The 19,448-nt window shown below is 40.0% G+C and overlaps 1 protein-coding gene across 6 annotated transcripts in view; it reads right to left on the bottom strand.

Moving 5' to 3' along the window:
- RELN (reelin) overlaps positions 1 to 19,448 on the bottom strand; it is an 895,263-nt gene that overhangs the window by 8,603 nt on the left and 867,212 nt on the right. For 3 of the 6 annotated variants that reach the window (XM_073652257.1, XM_073652258.1, XM_073652260.1), the window contains 5 exons: positions 18,029 to 18,186; positions 17,602 to 17,821; positions 17,308 to 17,505; positions 16,559 to 16,657; positions 2,772 to 2,907 (listed from right to left, as the gene is read on the bottom strand). In XM_073652257.1, coding sequence (XP_073508358.1) covers positions 2,778 to 2,907; positions 16,559 to 16,657; positions 17,308 to 17,505; positions 17,602 to 17,821; positions 18,029 to 18,186 — 805 coding nt within the window. In that variant the 3' untranslated portion in view covers positions 2,772 to 2,777. The remainder of the gene's footprint in view (positions 1 to 2,771; positions 2,908 to 16,558; positions 16,658 to 17,307; positions 17,506 to 17,601; positions 17,822 to 18,028; positions 18,187 to 19,448) is intronic. The other 3 variants (XM_073652259.1, XM_073652261.1, XM_073652262.1) reach the window with 1 other exon arrangement.

Genomic DNA, 19,448 nt, shown 5'->3' with positions numbered 1-19,448 from the left:
TTGGGCTCCAACCACTAAAAACATCTGGTCGGCACTGAAAACACCTGATAGACAGAGGTGCCAGATGTCAGACTCCCACCAATTGTATATTGATGACTTATTCTAAGGAAAGGTAATGAAAATCATAATATCCAGTCCCCTAAAAGGACTAAAAAATACTCTAAGAAATAATATGTTACAAAAAATATGAAAAAACCCACAAAAAATTGAATCTCCGCCTTTTCCTCCATTAAAAATATAGCTATTCAAAAATACAACATTTGGCATCACAGTGTCCATTAAAGTCTGATCTATCAAAATATATGTTTATATTATAAATATATAAAGATTATGGGTCTTGTAAAATGGCAAGGCAATTAAAACAATTTTTTATCTTTTACAAAATTTCTGAGTTTTATTTCACCACTAAAATACAGTATATACTCAAATATAAGCCGACCCGAATATAAGCCGAGGCACCTAATTTTACCACAAAAAAACTGGGAAAACTTATTGACTCGAGTATAAGCCTAGGGTGGGAAATGCAGCGGCTACTGGTAAATTTCCCCATCCTGGTAAGTATTGCCACTCATCACCAATCCTGATATGCATGGCCCCCTCATCCCCAATCCTGGTATGCATGGCCCTATCATCCCCAGTCCTGGTATGCATGGCTCCCCTCAACCCAATCCTGGCATGCATGGCCCCATCATCCCCAATCCTGGTATGCATGGCCCCATCATCCCTAATCCTGGTATGCATGGCACATCCCCAATCCTGATAAGCATGGCCCCCTCATCGCCAGTCCTGGTATGCATGGCCCCCTCATCCTCAATCCTGGTATGCATGGCACCCCTCACCCCCAATCCTGGTATGCATGGCCACCTCATCCCCAATCCTGGTATGCATGGCCCCCTCATCCCAATCCTGGTATGCATGGCCCTATCATCCCCAATCCTGGTATGCATGGCTCCCCTCAACCCAATCCTGGTATGCATGGCCCCATCATCCCCAATCCTGGTATGCATGGCCCCATCATCCCCAATCCTGGTGTGCATTGCACATCCCCAATCCTGATAAGCATGGCCCCCTCATCCCCAGTCCTGGTATGCATGGCCCCCTCATCCTCAATCCTGGTATGCATGGCACCCCTCATCCCCAATCCTGGTATGCATGGCCACCTCATCCCCAATCCTGGTATGCATGGCCCCCTCATCCCAATCCTGGTATGCATGTACTCCCATCACTGCATACATTAAAATAAATAAACACTCATACTCACCTTCCTCCTATCTGCTCCAGCGCTGCTTCTGTTCTGCCAGCAGCAGCTCGCCTCCGCATCTGAGCAGCACATGACATCATTGCCATGTGCCCTGAGACACCGAAGTGAGATGCAGGGATATTCACTCCTCTCCACACCGGGACTATGTGCATGGAGAAGAGTGAATATCCCTGTTCTTTAATGGAGGGCGCACAGTGTCAGCAACGCCACAGCTCCCACTTCGGCTCAGCTATCTTGTGTGCCCGCTACTAAAGAGAATGCATATTCACCCTTCTCCACGCCCATGAGAGTGGAGAGACGTGAACATTCATTTTTTTAATAGCATGCGCACAGTGTCAGCAGAGCAGCAGCTACCACTGCGGCTCAGTGATCCTCTGTGCCGGCTACTAAAGAGAATGCATATTCACCCTTCTCCACGCCCATGGGCTCCTGCGCAGCTGACACTGTGCGCACGCTATTAAAGAAATTAATGTTTACTAGGGTTGAGCGAGTATGTTCTGTCCGAGTATGATCGGGCCGAGAACCGAGTATTTACAGCTGCTCGGTGATATGGTTGAATCGCTCCCGTGTGCATGATTTGCAACTGTTTGACAGCTTTATTACATGTGAGGAATGTGTAAGAAATAGACATTCCTCACATGTATTAAAACTGTCAAACAGTCGCAAATCATGCACACGGGAGCGATTCAACCATATCACCGTGCAGCTTTAAATACTCGCTCAACACTAATGTTTACCCCTCTCAACTCCCATGGGCGTGGAGAAGGGTGAATATTAATTTCCCTTTAGCAGCGGGCACACGTGGTAGCTGCAGCAGCTGGCTACTGCGTGTGCCCTGCTCCTCCACCGCTGCAACCCCCCCACTATCCACCACTGGACTATGTATATACTCGAGTATATAACCGAGTATAAGCCAAGGGGGGCTTTTTCAGCCTAAAAAATGGGCTGAAAAAGTCGGCTTATACTTGAGTATTTACAGTAATTAAAAAAAAACTGTACAAGTTTGGTATTGCGGTAATCGTACTGACTTAGACTATCATGATGTTAGGTCATGTTTACTGCAAAATATATGCCGTCAAAAACAATTCCCAAAAACAATGTCAGAATTCGTTTTTTTTTGCAGTTTCACTGCACTTGGATTTTTTATCCAGTTTTCTAGTACACAATGTGGTAAAATGAATGGTGTCATTCGAAAGTACAACTTGTCTAACAAAAAAAAAACAAACAAGTCCTCATACATCTATGTGGATGGAAAAATAAAAAAAAGGTATGGGTCTTGGAAGAAGGGGAAGACAAAAATGAAAATGGAAATTGGACATGTTGGGAAGAGGTTGACATTATCAGCCATTTATAGCCACTGAGCTGATACTAAAATAAGCCAGGTACATGTTTCTTGATAAGAAGGATTTGTATACTAAGAGTAGACTTGATAACATTGTTCCATTTATGAGTTGCCCTGACGTCACTGCTACCTTCATACATATAAGAGGGAGGCAGGGAATACACTTACCTTACTCTAGTATAGGACCAAGGAAAGCAAATAATGAAATATAACACAGGTTAGAAAATGGCTTTCTATGCATGCAGCACTGTGATTACTCATAAAAGACGGATGAGGATTAGAGGCAATAAACGACTTTTCATCTCTTATAAAAAGAGAAATTAGAGACATTACTATTGTTGCAAACATTCATAATACTTGCTACATATGCCATGCAGTAATTGCTCACAAAACAAGAGATGTACTGAACATTCATGATTTAATGATAAATGTCTGGAGGTGACAGTGAGACTTCATTTTCGGTTTATATTAAATCTGTGACAATAACATCTTGCACAAAAAAATACTTAGCGCACATTATGCAGTCAGCCATACATATAAGTAAAGATCTTAAACAGCATAAAGTGTAAATTATTAGAACTGTCTGGAATCTCAGCAGTATCACAGTATAGGAAAATCATGATATTCCCCAGCGGAGATCAAGATCTACATACATACTACACATATATGGGTGTGCAAATAGTAAGGCAACAACGTATTCACTCCGTTAGAGCTCTTCTACATTGCAATAACTCCAGATGCACATGCAGACATTGTGTGACTTTTTTCCTTTTAGTGCAGCAGACAAAAAAGCGTGGATTTAGAGAGCAGATAAAAGGATGATGTGCAAAGAATACACGCAGGCAGTTCCAGCAATTTACAAGTGCATATACACAGATAGTGGTAGCATCTACAAAGACCTTGTCTGCACATGACATCACGTCAGCCTTTTGACCAGAATACTGTGTCAGGATATATAAAGGGGGAGCAAACTAGCGTTAACCATTCAAAACAGCATTACTTTTTAGATCGTAAAATAGAGGTATCAAGGATTGTCTGAACTGTAAAGAATGAGTTGTCAGATTTACCCAATACTGGTTATTGGTAATTAGAGTATAAATATTATACAATACATATGCTGGAAAAAGAAGAACAAATATTGGTGCCATACATGAATCAGAAAATCTCCTATTGTTCAAGTCAAGTTTCTGTATTAAGTTTAAGAGAATGTGTCAGCAGGGTTATCCTACTTCTCCTGAGAGAAGCCTGAAGTAGGGGCAGAGACCCTGATTCTAATGCTGGGTCTCTTGCAGCAGTTTTGATAAAACACTCTTTTATCCCTTAGGGCTATTCTACTTCAGCCAACGGCCATTTCGGCCATCTCTCCCATACACAGGAGTGCTCATTTGGCCGAGCGCTTCTATGCTCTCTGTGAGAAAGTTGCCGAAAGACAACTCTGCTGGCGGCTTACCTCCAGGAAAACAGTGATATCAGCAAAATAAAATTAGACATGCTGGATCGACATTAACAACCTACTGGCTGTCACCTCCATTCACATTAGAGTGTTGGCCCCAAACCTGTCAATAGCAGCAGGTTTGGCCGACATTAGTCCAATATGTATGTTGGTCTTTAGACTGGACAGCCTTAAAATGCTCCAGATTTATTGTTGTGGTTCATGCTGTTTGGTAAATTTGTCTAATTTTAAAACTGCCCAGTCTAAATTTTTGCCACCTATTAGTCGGCTTACTTGGTACATGGTGTCGCACATTAGACCAAACCTCCTTGTCAGTCAAGGAGCAGTAAGTGTCTAAAATAGATAAGAAATATGGTGCAAGTTATGAAAGACACTATTCTGGCACAGACTTAGTCAGAATTCTGGCACATTTGGCGTTATGGAATTGCCTCTATATTTATCAGGAAATAAAGTAAAAGTCACTTAATTACCGTATCACTTAATAATCCCATGATGCAGATGCCAATTGCCCCATAATTGGGGAAAATTCCTTCCAAATCTGTATAGCGCAGTCAGACTAGTTCCCTGGTCAATGGCCCACAGCATTAGTACCCAGAACCTGTAATATATTTTTAAAGATCCAGGCCTTTGTGAAGTTGTTTAGTGAATTGATATAAATAGCACAAGTGAAAGAATAACCCACTAAACTTTGTCTGGCCATTAAAATGTTAAAGCTTTTTTTTTTTTAAATTTCTCTGGCTTACCCACTGTAAAGACCACCAAATCAGTTACTCATCCACTGCACTCCCAGCGATGCCTGTCTGGTGAGCTCCTCATCTTTGTTGACAGGCTGCAGCAGTGATGTCATGACTACATCACAAGTGACTGCTACAGCCAATCACTGGTCTCTACAGGAAAGCCATTGAAGTCATCACAAGACCACTAAGCCCAGTAATTGGCAGCAGTGACAACATGAAACATAATTATAACCTTGCTGCATCTTGTCAAAGCCCAGGGCAATGGTGAGTGAGTAAATCTTATTTTATCATTTCTGAGGGCAGCCTGTGGAATAAAAAAAATCCTGAAAAAAATCTTTAAAGCATTCAAAAGTCTGACAAATGTAATAATTTGCATGTCCACAAGTGCTAGATTATTTTCACTACACGTAAAAAGAAATTGTCACGTGTAATTACTGTTTGAATACAGACTTCTAACTATGCGATGAATGATGTATATTGCCACCTAGTGGTAATATAAGGCAACTTTTTTTTCAGTGGTTTCTTTTGCTACAGAGCAGTGTTTCATGAACCCCATCATAATGGCTCCCCAACACATCATGCTCTCAGCATTTTCTTAGTATTGCACATGTGAGAGAACTTGTGGCAGTTTCTGATACCTTAATAATTTCATCACCTGTGCAATACTAAGGAAATCCTGAAAACATGACGTGTTGAATTGCCTGCAGAATGGGGTGTGCCAAGTTCTGGGATCCCCACCGATCACACAGTAGACTCCTGAGAAGTGCACAGCTCAGCAGACAGGAGCGCGCAGACTGTGCTATGGGTCTGTTGTGCAACTAAATGAAAATGTAGGCAAAAAGTTTAGTTACTTTTCCCAAAAAATTTTTGGCATTTTGTGAAAACATTTTTTACCAGGTAAGTTAACACTTGGGGTCTTGGATCCTCTGTCATCAAACAATTCCATAACAAATGATTAAGGAATATTGAATTCAGTATTCCTAAATCAAGTTTAGGTACATTTAGCAGTGTGTCAAGCAAGGTTTGTGCATCATGTTTTAAAAGAGAAAAATCCACTGGAATGGCCAATTTCAACCGTAACAAACGATAAAACAAACCACTGTAGACCAATGGCCTACCAAGGAACAGGCGTTATTGTTCAAAACACCGATAGGGTATGTTGGATTTTTTCGGCAGGTCACAAGCACTGGTTGTCATTGGCTAAAAATGTCGATGCAGTATGAAATGTTCTTTTAACCTGGTGACGAACTACCAATAGTTGGTCCACCCCTATTTGTCTCCTGTATAGGAGCCACTTCTCATGGTCCACTGTGGCTCCCAGTTTAGGTCCCACTGACCAAAACACAATTTTTTTTGCCTGATATATAATACAACAAAATGAAATAATTAACTTAGGCAAACCTCTGGTGCCTTGGCTACTTCTGTATTAAGATTGTGCATCCTATTATGACATAATATTTAATGTAAGGAAAATAAAAATGTATCCTTCCTATCCATGCAGGCTACTAGGTGACAAACTTTTCGTCCGTATCCTGATTTTCAACAGGAAAGAAAAAATAAATCTGGTACTTTGTCATGTCCTGTTCTGATCCTGTTGTTTTACAATAGAGGTTTATAGCAACAAGTTATGTATTTTTACATATTTAAAAAAAAAGATCATGTGGTTTGGCTTATCAAAACCTTGTGCATAAGAACATATAGTTGTACTTTAATATGATTTTTTTAAAAATATACAGCTACTACACGGTGTGTGAAGGTGTGGTGTTCTGGCTCTGTACACTGCTTAATTCCAGCTGAGACGGGATGACAGCTGATCTTCGATGGCTCGGAAACCCGACCATCACTAAGGATAGGCCATCAATATCAAAGTCCTGGCCAACCCCTTAAATCCTGACCAATGATTTTTTGTTTTATCACCTTTTTTTTCCCATTTTCCACAACCGATAACTTTTTTTTCCGTAAATATGGCCATATGAGTGCTTTTTTTTTTGCAGGATGAGATTTAGTTTTGAATGACACCATTCATGTTGCCATATAATGTACTGGTAAATGGGAAAGAAATTCCAAGTGCAGTGAAATTGCAAAAAAACTGCCATTGTTTGTTTCTTTTTTTTACTGTGTTTATTGTGCGGGGAGATTATTCTCTGTGCTAACATGATTACGGTGATACCAAACATTTTTTTCTTTTAATGGTGAAAATTTTCTGAAATTTGTAAGTATTTTTTTTTCCTGCAATGGAGCTAAATGAACAGTGGCGTAACAACCGCGGTCACAGAAGTTGCCACTGCGACCGGGTCCGGGGCCCGCCGAGTCTGACACCAGCAGAAACTTCAACTGGATGTGAATCCTCAGATGCATCGGGTCCATGAGTGGGAAAACATGCTGCGGGCCAATCAGAGGCCAGCAGCTGATGTCGGCGTGCCAGTGACCAAAGACGCATGGCAGTGACGTCATGCACTTCCGTTGCACGCTGAAGTCAGCTGCCGGCTTCAGAAGAGGACACGTGTGGCGGGGGAGCGAAGGGAAGGTGAGTATTAAAGTATTTATTTATTTTTAAATATGGCCATACTACTATGTATGTATGACTATGAGCTGTGCATTATACTACTATGTATGACTATAGGTCGTGCATTATACTACTATGCATGACTATGGGCTGTGCATTATACAACTATGCTACTATATATGACTATGGGCTGTGCATTATACTACTATGTGTGACTATGAGCTGTGCATTATACTACTATGTATGACTAAGGGTCGTGCATTATACTACTATGTATGACTATGACTATTATTAAATTCACAGAAAACCACATATTGGGGAATCTTAATAGTAAATCACAGTGATCTCCCACCATTTGTCCCAATTGGAACACAATATTTATGGAAAGTGAACTCCATCATAAATATAATACCTACAAACAACAACCGGAGTCATCTTCCTAAATCATGAAATTTATTAGATAAACATAAATACACATACCACAATTAGATTACTTAACCTCTTTACCCCCGAGGGTGGTTTGCACGTTAATGACCAGGCCAATTTTTACAATTCTGACCAGTGTCATTTTATGAGGTAATTACTCTGGAACGCTTCAACGGATCCCCCTGATTCTGAGATTGTTTTTTTCGTGACATATTGTGCTTCATGATAGTGGTAAAACTTCTTCGATATCACTTGCGTTTATTTGTGAAAAAATTGGAAATTTGGCGAAAATTTTGAAAATTTCGCAATTTTCAAAATTTTAATTTTTATGCCCTTAAATCAGAGAGATATGTTACACAAAATAGTTAATAAATAACATTTCCCACATGTCTACTTTACATCAGCACAATTTTGGAACCAACATTTTTTTTAGTAGGGAGCTATAAGGGTTAAAAGTTGACCAGCGATTTCTCATTTTAACAACAAAATTTACAAAACCATTTTTTTAGGGACCACATCACATTTGAAGTCACTTTGAAGGGCCTTTATGACAGAAAATACCCAAAAGTGACACCATTATAAAAACTGTACCCCACAAGGTGCTCAAAACCATACTGTATAATGGGGACCATTATATAGTATGAAGTAATATATGGGGCCCATTATACTGTATGGAGCAATATATGGGGCCATTATACAGTATGGAGCATTATATGGGGGCCATTATATACTATATGGAGAAATATATGGGGGCCATTTTATACTGTATGGAACAACATATGGGTCAATTATACTGTATGGAGCAATATATGGGGCCATTATACTGTATGGAGCAATATATGGGGCCATTATACTGTATGGAGCAATATATGGTGCCATTATACTGTATGGAGCGATATATGGGGCCCATTATACTGTATGGAGTAATATAAGTGGCCAATTATACTGTATGGAACAATATATGGGACGATCCATTATATACTGTATGGAGCAATATATGGGACGATCCATTATATACTGTATGGAGCAATATATGGGATCCATTATACTGTATGGAGCAATATATGGGTCCATTATACTGTATGAAGCAATACATGGGGCCGATAATATACTGTATGGAGCAATATATGGGGGCATTATACTGTATGGAGCATTATATGGGGCCATTATAAACTGTATGGAGCAATATATGGGGTCCATTATACTTTACGGAACAATATATGGGGTCCATTATAGTGTATGGAGCAATATATGGGGTCCATTATACTGTATGGAGCAATATATGGGGTCCATTACACTGTATGGAGCAATATATGGGGCCATTATACTGTATGGAGCAATATATGGGGCCATTATACTGTATGGAGCAATATATGGGGCCATTATACTGTATGGAGCAATATATGGTGCCCATTATATACTGTATGGAGCAATATATTGGGTCCATTATATACTGTATGGAGCAATATATGGGGCCATTATACTGTATGGAGCATTATATGAGGGCCATTATAAACTGTATGGAGCAATATATGGGGTCCATTATACTTTACGGAACAATATATGGGGTCCATTATATTGTATGGAGAAATATATGGGGCCATTATACTGTATGGAGCAATATATGGGGCCATTATACTGTATGGAGCAATATATGGGGCCCATTATATACTGTATGGAGCAATATATGGGGCCCATTATATACTGTATGGAGCAATATATTGGGTCCATTATATACTGTATGGAGCAATATATGGGGCCATTATACTGTATGGAGCATTATATGAGGGCCATTATAAACTGTATGGAGCAATATATGGGGTCCATTATACTTTAAGGAACAATATATGGGGTCCATTATATTGTATGGAGCAATATATGGGGTCCATTATACTGTATGGAGCAATATATGGGGCCATTATACTGTATGGAGCAATATATGGGGCCATTATACTGTATGGAGCAATATATGGGGCCATTATACTGTATGAAGCAATATATGGGGCCCATTATATACGTATGGAGCAATATATGGGGTCCATTATATACTGTATGGAGCAATATATGGGGCCATTATACTGTATGGAGCATTATATGGGGGCCATTATATACTGTATAGAGCAATATATGGGGCCATTATATACTGTATGGAGCAATATATGGGGCCATTATACTGTATGGAGCATTATATGGGGGCCATTATATACTGTATGGAGCAATATATGGGGGCCATTATATACTGTATGAAGCAATATATGGGGTCCATTATACTGTATGGAACAACATATGGGTCCATTATACTGTATTGAGCAATATATGGGGCCCATTATACTGTATAGAGCATTATATGGGGGCCATTATATACTGCATGGAGCAATATATGAGGCCCATTATACTGTATGGAGCAATATATGGGAACATTATACTGTATGGAGCATTATATGGGGCCCATTATAATGCATGAAGCAAAATATGGGGCCCATTATACTGTATAGAGCAATATATGGGGCCATTATTCTGTATGGAGCAATATATCATGCAATTATACTTTATGGAGTAATATATTGGGCCACTATACTGTATGGTATATAAGGGGCCCATTATACTGAATGGAGTAACATATGGGGCCCATTATACTGTATGAAGTAAGTACAAAAAGGAGAAAAATTACAAAGACATCTGCTGTATCTACACCAAAGTTAATTAAGTATAAATCAGATTTATGTAGCAAGACCTACCTTCCTTTAAGTTTTACCTGACATGGGAGATTTACTTTGAGAAAAATAATACTTCATTTATTCTGTTTGCTGTTGTAATATTATTCCTGGATGTGTTCTCATCAACGTTTACGTAATTAAGTTCAACTATGTAAGGTAAAGCGGCTGTTATGGTATCAATGTCAGCAAAATCTGACCAATCACTTTACATTTCCAAACTGATTGTTGCATTAAATTGCCCACCTAAAATATTTGCTTCTAAATTGTCCACCTAACATCCTAACATATTTTCTCCGGCCCCCGGGCAGATTCCCAAGGATCGCAGTGCTCGGGCTGGGAACCACAGATCTCGGGCTGACAGCTGGCAAAACGCTGACCACCGGCCCTTTAATTACTCTTGACATTGCATGCATGCAGCGTTTACTACTGAATGCTGTAGTGTGTGCAATGAAGGCTTACATCCTGACGCTGGCCAGCGTCAGGACGTCCTATGTGGGTGGAGTCAGTACGCTCTGCACTCCAATCCCACCAACGACATCAACAGCATCGGCAGCCCCAGCCTCTCCTGTGATGTATAGACCCCAGTGTCTCTTGTGATGTATGTGCCCCCAGCCACTCCTCTAATGTATGTGCCCCGGTATCTCCTGTGATATACAGTTATATGAAAAAGTTTGGGCACCCCTATTAATCTTAAGCTTAATGTTTTATAAAAATTGGTGTTTTTGCAACAGCTATTTCAGTTTGATATATGTAATAACTGTTGGACACAGTAATGTTTCTGCCTTGAAATGAGGTTTATTGTACTAACCGAAAATGTGCAATCTGCATTCAAACAAAATTTGACAGGTGCATAAGTATGGGCACCCTTATCATTTTCTTGTTTTAAATACTCCTACCTACTTTTTACTGACTTACTAAAGCACTTTTTTTGGTTTTGTAACCTCATTGAGCTTTGAACTTCATAGCCAGGTGTATGCAATCATGAGAAAAGCTACTTAAAGTGGCCACTTGCAAGTTGTTCTCCTGTTTGAATCTCCTCTGAAGAGTGGCATCAAGGGCTCCTCAAATCAACTGTCAAATGATCTGAAAACAAAGATTATTCAACATAGTTGTTCAGGGGAAGGATACAAAAAGCTGTCTCAGAGATTTAACTATACAACGCACTTTGCACAAGGAGAAACTGTATGGGAGAGTGATGCGAAAGAAGCCGTTTCTGCAAGCACGCCACAAACAGTCGGCTGAGGTATGCAAAAGCACATTTGGAGAAGCCAATTTCTTTTTGGAAGAAGGTCCTGTGGACTGATGAAACCAAGATTGAGTTGCTTGGTCATACAAAAAGGCGTTATGCATGGCGGCAAAAAAACCACAGCATTGCAAGAAAAACACTTGCTACCCACAGTAATATTTGGTGGAGGTTCCATCATGCTTTGGGGCTGTGTGGCCAGTATTCACAAGGAACAATATATTCCAATCTGCACTTAATCTATTGTTTCCAGAAGATACATAAGTGAAAGGAAATCATAAAGGAAGGCAAAGCAAAGTTCTTGATTTCAGGTATCAAAAATATGTCTTTAAAAAAGTGACCTTGTTTCTTTTTGCGCTGTTCAGATTCTACATTTAATTTTTCCCATACAGGTCTAGAAAATAGAAGCTGATCTTATAGGCCACAGTTTTAGGCTCTCTAACCCATATCTATCAATTTGTTAGTGCCTTTTTTGACAAATTTACTAAAGATTAATTACTAATTTGCTAATGTGACATTAAAGCACACCTGTCAGCAGGATTGTGCTTAGTAAACCACATACACTGTCAGGTGGGCACCATTACACTGAGTAAAATGATACCTTTGTTGATGAAATCCATCCAATGGTTCTTTTATAATCTTTATTTTCATTTCTGCCATAATGATATGCTCGTGCTTCGAGGCGGGCCTTTAGGGAGGGGCTGTAACTGGTGCTCTCATTATGTATTCCTATCTCTGGCTTCTGACAGGTCACTGTGCTTTCAGTGACCTGCCTACTATTTTAAATACTGCCTTTGTAATTTCTATGTCAAAGTGAAAATTTACATCCCCCAAAATGGCCGCTGCCTGCGCATGCGCAGTGGCATCTTTTGGTTGCTGAAAGCAACCAAAATGTTTTTGGCTCTAGCAAAATGGTGCCCGCGCGTGCGCAGCAGCATCTCTCGGCAACCGAACAGGTGACTGCAATCACTATCCAATGGTTGGTGCCGATTTTCTCCTCTCTATATATTGAGTATATAGAGTATTTTGATATTGCAGTATACCAGGCCATGCAGTTTGTTGACTTGCATTGTTTGGGTATTTATAGTTTCCAAGTCAACATTGGGGGATGAACTGTGGATGCTCAAGCAATGCGAGTTAATATCACTACCCCTTTCTCTTGACCTGTAAATTATGAGAGGGATTTTACAAAATGACAGTCAAGTGAGACTCTTCAGGAGTGGGGTGCTACTAGTAGGGATAGTCGGCCCTGGAAGCAACTTAGTCGCAGCTGCTTTAATCCTGGCGAGTCAGCGGAAGGGTGAGACTATGTAAATTTGCACCATCTTGGGTATTTGCTGGGACTGTCCTATATGTTATTGTCTGTTTGTTGGTTCAATAAAGTATTGTCACACTGTTTTACCCTCACCCTGTGTTATCTGAGAAGTATCATGCCCACGGGAGACCCCTGCATCTTCACATGTCTACATGACTACTCAGCCGGGAGAGCTGCAGGTGACTGGTGTTCATAGACATCGTCCAAGAGCTCCACAACCAGGGAGGCATATATACAGACCCATCAGACCATAGGAGGGGCATACACAGCAGGTTTCGGATGCTATCATGTCCAACCCCACCAGCTCGGACTTGGGAAGAGGAACACAGTGGATGTATAGCCGCAACAAGAAATGGCAACTACAAGAGTTCTGCCAGCTTCAACGGATTGAATACCAGGCTACCGACACTCGATGATCGGATTTAATCCTGGAACCACAGGATGCTGAGGACAGCATGTGTGGATGCAATGGATACGAGTCAGTTCTCGTCAATTACGTGTGGAGTTTATTTGCAAGGAAGACATGGAAAATGCTCTAAGGAACCTGGATGATACAAAATTTGTTCTCATGTAGATGAGACCTATTACATTCGTGTCTGTGCTTAAAGACATGTTGATGGACTGTCCCCAATAAGTGGAGAAGGATGATTGGAAGCCTATCACGTCTGGCTAATTAAGATCAATGTGACGAGCAATGTGACGACACAGCATTTAATCTTAATTATTTAGACGTAAATTCAGTAGGCCAGGAGCCATTCGCTTTTATCCTTATGTTGAATTTTGAATTGGTGTTTTTCTTTGGTTGATCAACACAGGCTATTGTTTGTATTAGCCTGGATGTTGACACTTGAGTTGATATTTACTGCAACTTACTGTCTGAGTAGGATTATGCCAATGGGAGACCCCCCGCGTCTTCACAAATATAATAATATATAACTCAGCTCTGCTATATCTCTCTATCAATAGTACCCAATCTTTCTTAACTTGAGAGCCACATTCAGCTCTCAAAAACCACATTCAAAGCCCAGCAAGTAATGACATCCAGCTCCTACTCCCCTCTTCCCTTCACCAGAGTCCCTGTTACCGGTATACATCCAGATACAAGCACTCTCTGTCTGGCAGTATTATCCTATCTTTAGCATACCATTCTTAATTTATCTCTCCTCTGCCAAGGCCAGTATATGTGCATGGAAATCTGCTCTTCTGTGTGGGGCAAAAGTCACCATCTGGAGACCTGCTCTTCATAGCTGTTTGCTAGACCTGGTGCTAATGTACCAAGCTGGCAGACAGCCACGAGCCACACATGAAGAGACCTGCGAGCCACATGTGGCTCCTGAATCACAAGATAGGGACCCTTGCTCTACACAGTACTTGAAGAGATCAGTGAAAAGGGAGTATTCTTATCTCTCCTGTATCACGCTGCCTATTTATGATTGGTCCACATCATGAAGAAGAAGTACCCGACCCCAGAGACAAATCTCTGGTAATGCCCAATTGAACTAAAACAAAAATTATAGCCTAAACTCTACAAGCTAATATCTCTGGGGGCCAGAAGAAGGTAGTATGACGAAATGCGACTTGGGGCTCTGCAGCACATCTTGCAGGAGGTAAGGTAATTTATTACATGTGTATCTCTCCCTTCTAGCCAATGCTAATTATGCTCCTGGTGTTCTTAGGTTATATGCACAGTATACACTTGTTTCATGTAATACAGGTGCATCTCACTAAATTAGAATATCATCAAAAAGTTAATTTATTTCAGTTCTTCAATACAAAAAGTGAAACTCATATATTATATAGAGTCATTACAAACAGAGTGATCTGTTTCAAGTGTTTATTTCTGTTAATGTTGATGATTATGGATTACAGCCAATGAAAACACAAAAGTCATTATCTCAGTAAATTAAAACACCTGCAAAGGCTTCCTAAGCATTTAAAAAGGTCCCTTAGTCTATTTCCGTAGGCTCCACAATCAAGACTGCTGACTTGACAGATGTCCAGAAGGCAGTCATTGACACACTCCACAGGGTCCCAGAGTTCCAATTTTCATTTGGAAATAAAGGTCTTAGAGTCTGGAGGAAGCGTGGAGAGGCACACAATCTAAGCTGCTTGAGGTCTAGTGTGAAGTTTCCACCATCAGTGATGGTTTGGGGAGCCATGTCATCTGCTGGTATAGGTCCACTGTGTTTTATCAACACAAAAGTCAGCGCAGCCGTCTAACAGGAAATTTTAGAGCACTTCATGCTTCCCTCTGCCGACAAGCTTTTTGGAGATGGAAATTTCATTCTCTTGCAGGACTTGGCCCCTGTCCACACTGCCAAAAGTACCAATACCTGGTTTAAAAACAACAGTGTCACTGTGCTTGATTGGCCAGCAAACTCGCCTGACCTTAACCCCATAGAGAATCTATGGCGTATTGTCAAGAGGAAGACGAGAGACACCAGACCCAACAATGCAGACGAGCTGAAGACTGCTATCAAAGCAACCTGGGCTCCCATAACACCTCAGCAGTGCCACAGGCTGATCGCCTCCATGCCACGCCGCATTGATGCAGTAATTGATGCAGAAGGAGCTCCGACCAACTCAGTACGTCAACATTTCGGATTTTAAAAACATTTTTCAAGCTGTAAGCCATAATCATCAACATTAACAGAAATAAACACTTGAAATAGATCACTCTGTAATGACTTTATAATAAATCCTGTGACACACTTTTGTGGTGTTGTAGAGCCATCTTGTGGTTTCCAACTTTTTTACTAGTTTTTAATGGGTTGTATTTTGTATTGATGTAATAAATAAATGTTCATTTTTTCCATATGTGGTTCTCCTGTACAATTTCTTTGTAGGGTTTTAAGCTAATATCTCTGCAACAGAGAGCAGAAATAAAAAAAATAAAAACTATATTTTACTCACCTATACTGCCACTATTCAATTATGTGACCAGTTTAACCTGCTCAAAGTGGTGAAAGGACCTCTTTAACGTTTGATAAATTTGGGTTCATGTCATAAGTCAAAGCCACTTTGTAGAGGCAAAATTAAAAGTTTATAAAATACATTTAATGAGTCTCACATGATGGAGGTTGTTTGCAAAAAGACTATTATGGCCTATTTATCAGATACATCTAATTGTCCAAGAGATGAGGGTGTGGGAGATGGGATGCTCACAGTACATATAAATGAGCCAGTTTTGACAAGACTGGATGGAGAATCAATGGAGAAATGACTAAATGTCAAGTCACAGACTTGGACTTCTTCCTAACTTTTGTATATTTCAATAGGTAAGATATCTTGATGACTGAAGCAAAGATCATCCCATTCTTGGGTTGTGTGAGGGTTGAACACCGCAGATCTGACTTTTATAGCATGTCTGAATTATTTATTATGTGATAACCCTTATTAACTTGGTTAGTTCAGTCACCAGCAGATAACAGTTGTTCGAATGTGTGTGAAACGTGGATACTTACATATCCACACAAAGATAGATGAATGGATTTGTTTTCTAGCGATGGAGTTGGAATGTTTCTACATAATGGATATATGAGCAGAGCAGATACTCACAGTACAACTTCTACATGATCCAGAGCCCACTGATCATGACCTGATCCATTGTGGCGTGGCTGCCACCACCGTAATAGGACTCCTTTCATACGGGCTTCTCTGTAAAAAAAAGAAAAGTTACATTCACTGCAGATCATCAAAAATCACAAGTGAACACCAGTTACTTAATAGATCCTTTCCAAAATTGTCCCACATTGATCTTTGGGAAACACATTGACATTTTTGGTGAACTTGGCTGAAGTGTAGTACCAGTCACATCTAAACATACAGGTGCGCAGCCTTTATTGGAGAAGCATTAAGAAAACTCAAGCATTTCAAAAAGTGACCTGACCATTGTGTTCAACAGATAGATGCAGGTCCCTAAAGTAAAACCCCAATGCACATTAGACTGATATCGGCATTCTAAAGTTTATGGGGGCACCGGCCCATTGTTGGGGGAGCTGTCGATCAGTCATGTCCAATTTCGGACTGCTGATTGATTTGTTCTCCCAAAAATAAGCTGTCAGCATGTGTGTCAGTGGCATTCTCATGGAGAACGCAGGAGCCCCCGGCCAAGCATACACCCATGTGTATGGGAGAGACGGCCAAGATAGTTGTCAGCAGAACGATCAGCTGGCAGATCTTTTGGCCATCAGCCTTCCAATGTGTATTGGGGGGGTGGGCCTACAGATAGGTCATCTATTTGTTTTCTCTGAAACCTCCTTTGGGAAATAATGACTTGTTTATATGGAAGAACAATGGCTACTTACAGAGGAATATTGTAAGACACTCTTTGTGCTTGTATGAAGTCTTTTGGTTGGTGCTGTGCAATGACTTGCCATGTTATCCCATTATTGACACTGTACTGTAGCAGCACAGCCTTATCTACAGTATTTGCATTGCTTAAGTTAGTATTGCAGCTCTCTGTTTGGGCAATGCTTCCGATCTGAAGCACAAACATTATTTTGCTGTTAAGAGAAACACATAGAAAAAATTTCTTAGAAAACAATGGATTTATATATTTTTACTCATAGAATGTCAGTGTACATCAGAATATTTTATACCTGGCACGGGTAAGTTCAAGTGGCTTTGTGATGGCTTGTCTTATTTGGCACCCATTAAAATAAAGAGAGTCTCCATGAGCATAAGGTGCAAGTTGACCACATCCATTTCCAATAGTGCCTCCTTGAATATTTTCCCAATTAATTTCTGTTACCTTTTCTGATTCAAAATTATCTTTAATGTAGCTTGGGAGGTCATGGTTAAACAATGAGCAATCATCACCTGAAAAAGAAATATATATATACTGTATATCTAAAATATCTTACAACTTGGAGTTAGGATTAGTTGGGATCTAATAGGTCAGCCCACCACTAATCAGAATGTTATGTCCTTTCCAAGCAAGATGCCTCACCATTCTAACATTGGGATACTCCTTTATGTATTGAGCTCTAATATCAATTTTTCACACTTAAGCTATTACAAGATTACCTTGATATCCCTCATCACATATGCAAACAGCTCCAGTTGTGCAGTATCCATGTCCGCTACAAAGCTTAGGACAAGCTTCCCCAATATATACATGATCAACAGCCCAACTCTGCTTTTCAGTCTCATCCCCTTTTTGAATCCAGCGGAACTGTGTAGCACTGTGGAACAAAAAAAATATAAACCCATTAGTCAAATGTCAGTCTGCAATAAAGCCCCTTCTTTGCTTTTTTTCAAATAGAAAACAAACATAACGACGTGGCCTATTTGAAATGTAGCCACAATTTTCAACTCTAGCATGCGCCGCTCTATATGACAATAACTTTGGAATACTTTTAAGTATTAAGCTCACTATAAAATTGTTTTTTAGGTACACATATTTTGTGTTATTAGTAAATTTAGGTCAATATGTTTTCAGTTTATTAAAAAAAAACAAAAAACTAAAATTTACAAAGCAAAATGTAAATAAATGTGCAATTTTCACATTTTTAATGTTTCTGCCTTAAAACAAACAGCCATGTTTTAAAATATAGTTAATACTTTACATTTCCCATATGTCTATTTTATGGTGGCACCATTTTTATATGTCCATTTATTTTATAGGATGTTTTACAGCTTCTTTCAGAAACCTTTTTTTATAGTTATTGATTCAGTCTTCAAGTGACATTGAGGGGCGCCTATACATTAGAAACCCCCTAAAATAACCCCATTTTAAAAAGTGCAACCTTCAAGTATTAAAATCAGGATTTAGGAAGTTTCTTAAAGGGGTTTTCCGATACCTAAATTGCCCTTTATAAATATCTATTTTTAACCCCTTACCACTTTTGTAATTTTCTTTATTATAAAATACCCTACTCTTCTCCTTATACAGCTAATCACTATATGTGACTTTTTTTACTTTCCTTCTTGTGATGTTTTGTTTGAGGGGAGTTTCAAATGAGACATCATTAGTAGGATGGCCCTGCAATCACTCTTCCCTTCTATCACCCCTCCTGAAAAAGGGCATCATCAGGAGTCTGTGCTGCATTCACTTATCACATAATCTTTCATATACGGCCTCTGATGACATCCAGAATCAATAACCCTGACAGAAGCTGTGGGAGAGGTGACCGCATGCTTCCCCGATAATGATTAATTTCAGGGAGGTGATAAAATATGTGGGGGGGAGCTGTTGTCACTCACTCTGCTTCTTTCACAGCCCCCTGATCAGATACTGTTTCAGAGAAACAAGATGCGGGCTGGCGGTAACAGAAAAAGTGTGGCCATTGACAAAGCTGTGCTGTGCAGCTCCACAATTCACCACATCCAACCACAGCTGATCGGCATGAGCTTGGGTGTCACACCCCCACCAATTTGATATTGATGACCTATCCTAAGAATAGGCGATTAATATAAAAGTACTGGACAGCCCTTTTAGGGGCTG

The sequence above is a fragment of the Phyllobates terribilis genome, unplaced genomic scaffold (assembly GCF_046119375.1).
Source record: "Phyllobates terribilis strain yellow unplaced genomic scaffold, ASM4611937v1 Scaffold_11__3_contigs__length_659146591, whole genome shotgun sequence".
Lineage (NCBI taxonomy): Eukaryota > Metazoa > Chordata > Amphibia > Anura > Dendrobatidae > Phyllobates > Phyllobates terribilis.
The sequence above is the reverse complement of the archived record's forward strand: the minus strand, read 5'-3'. Positions and strand labels throughout refer to the sequence as shown.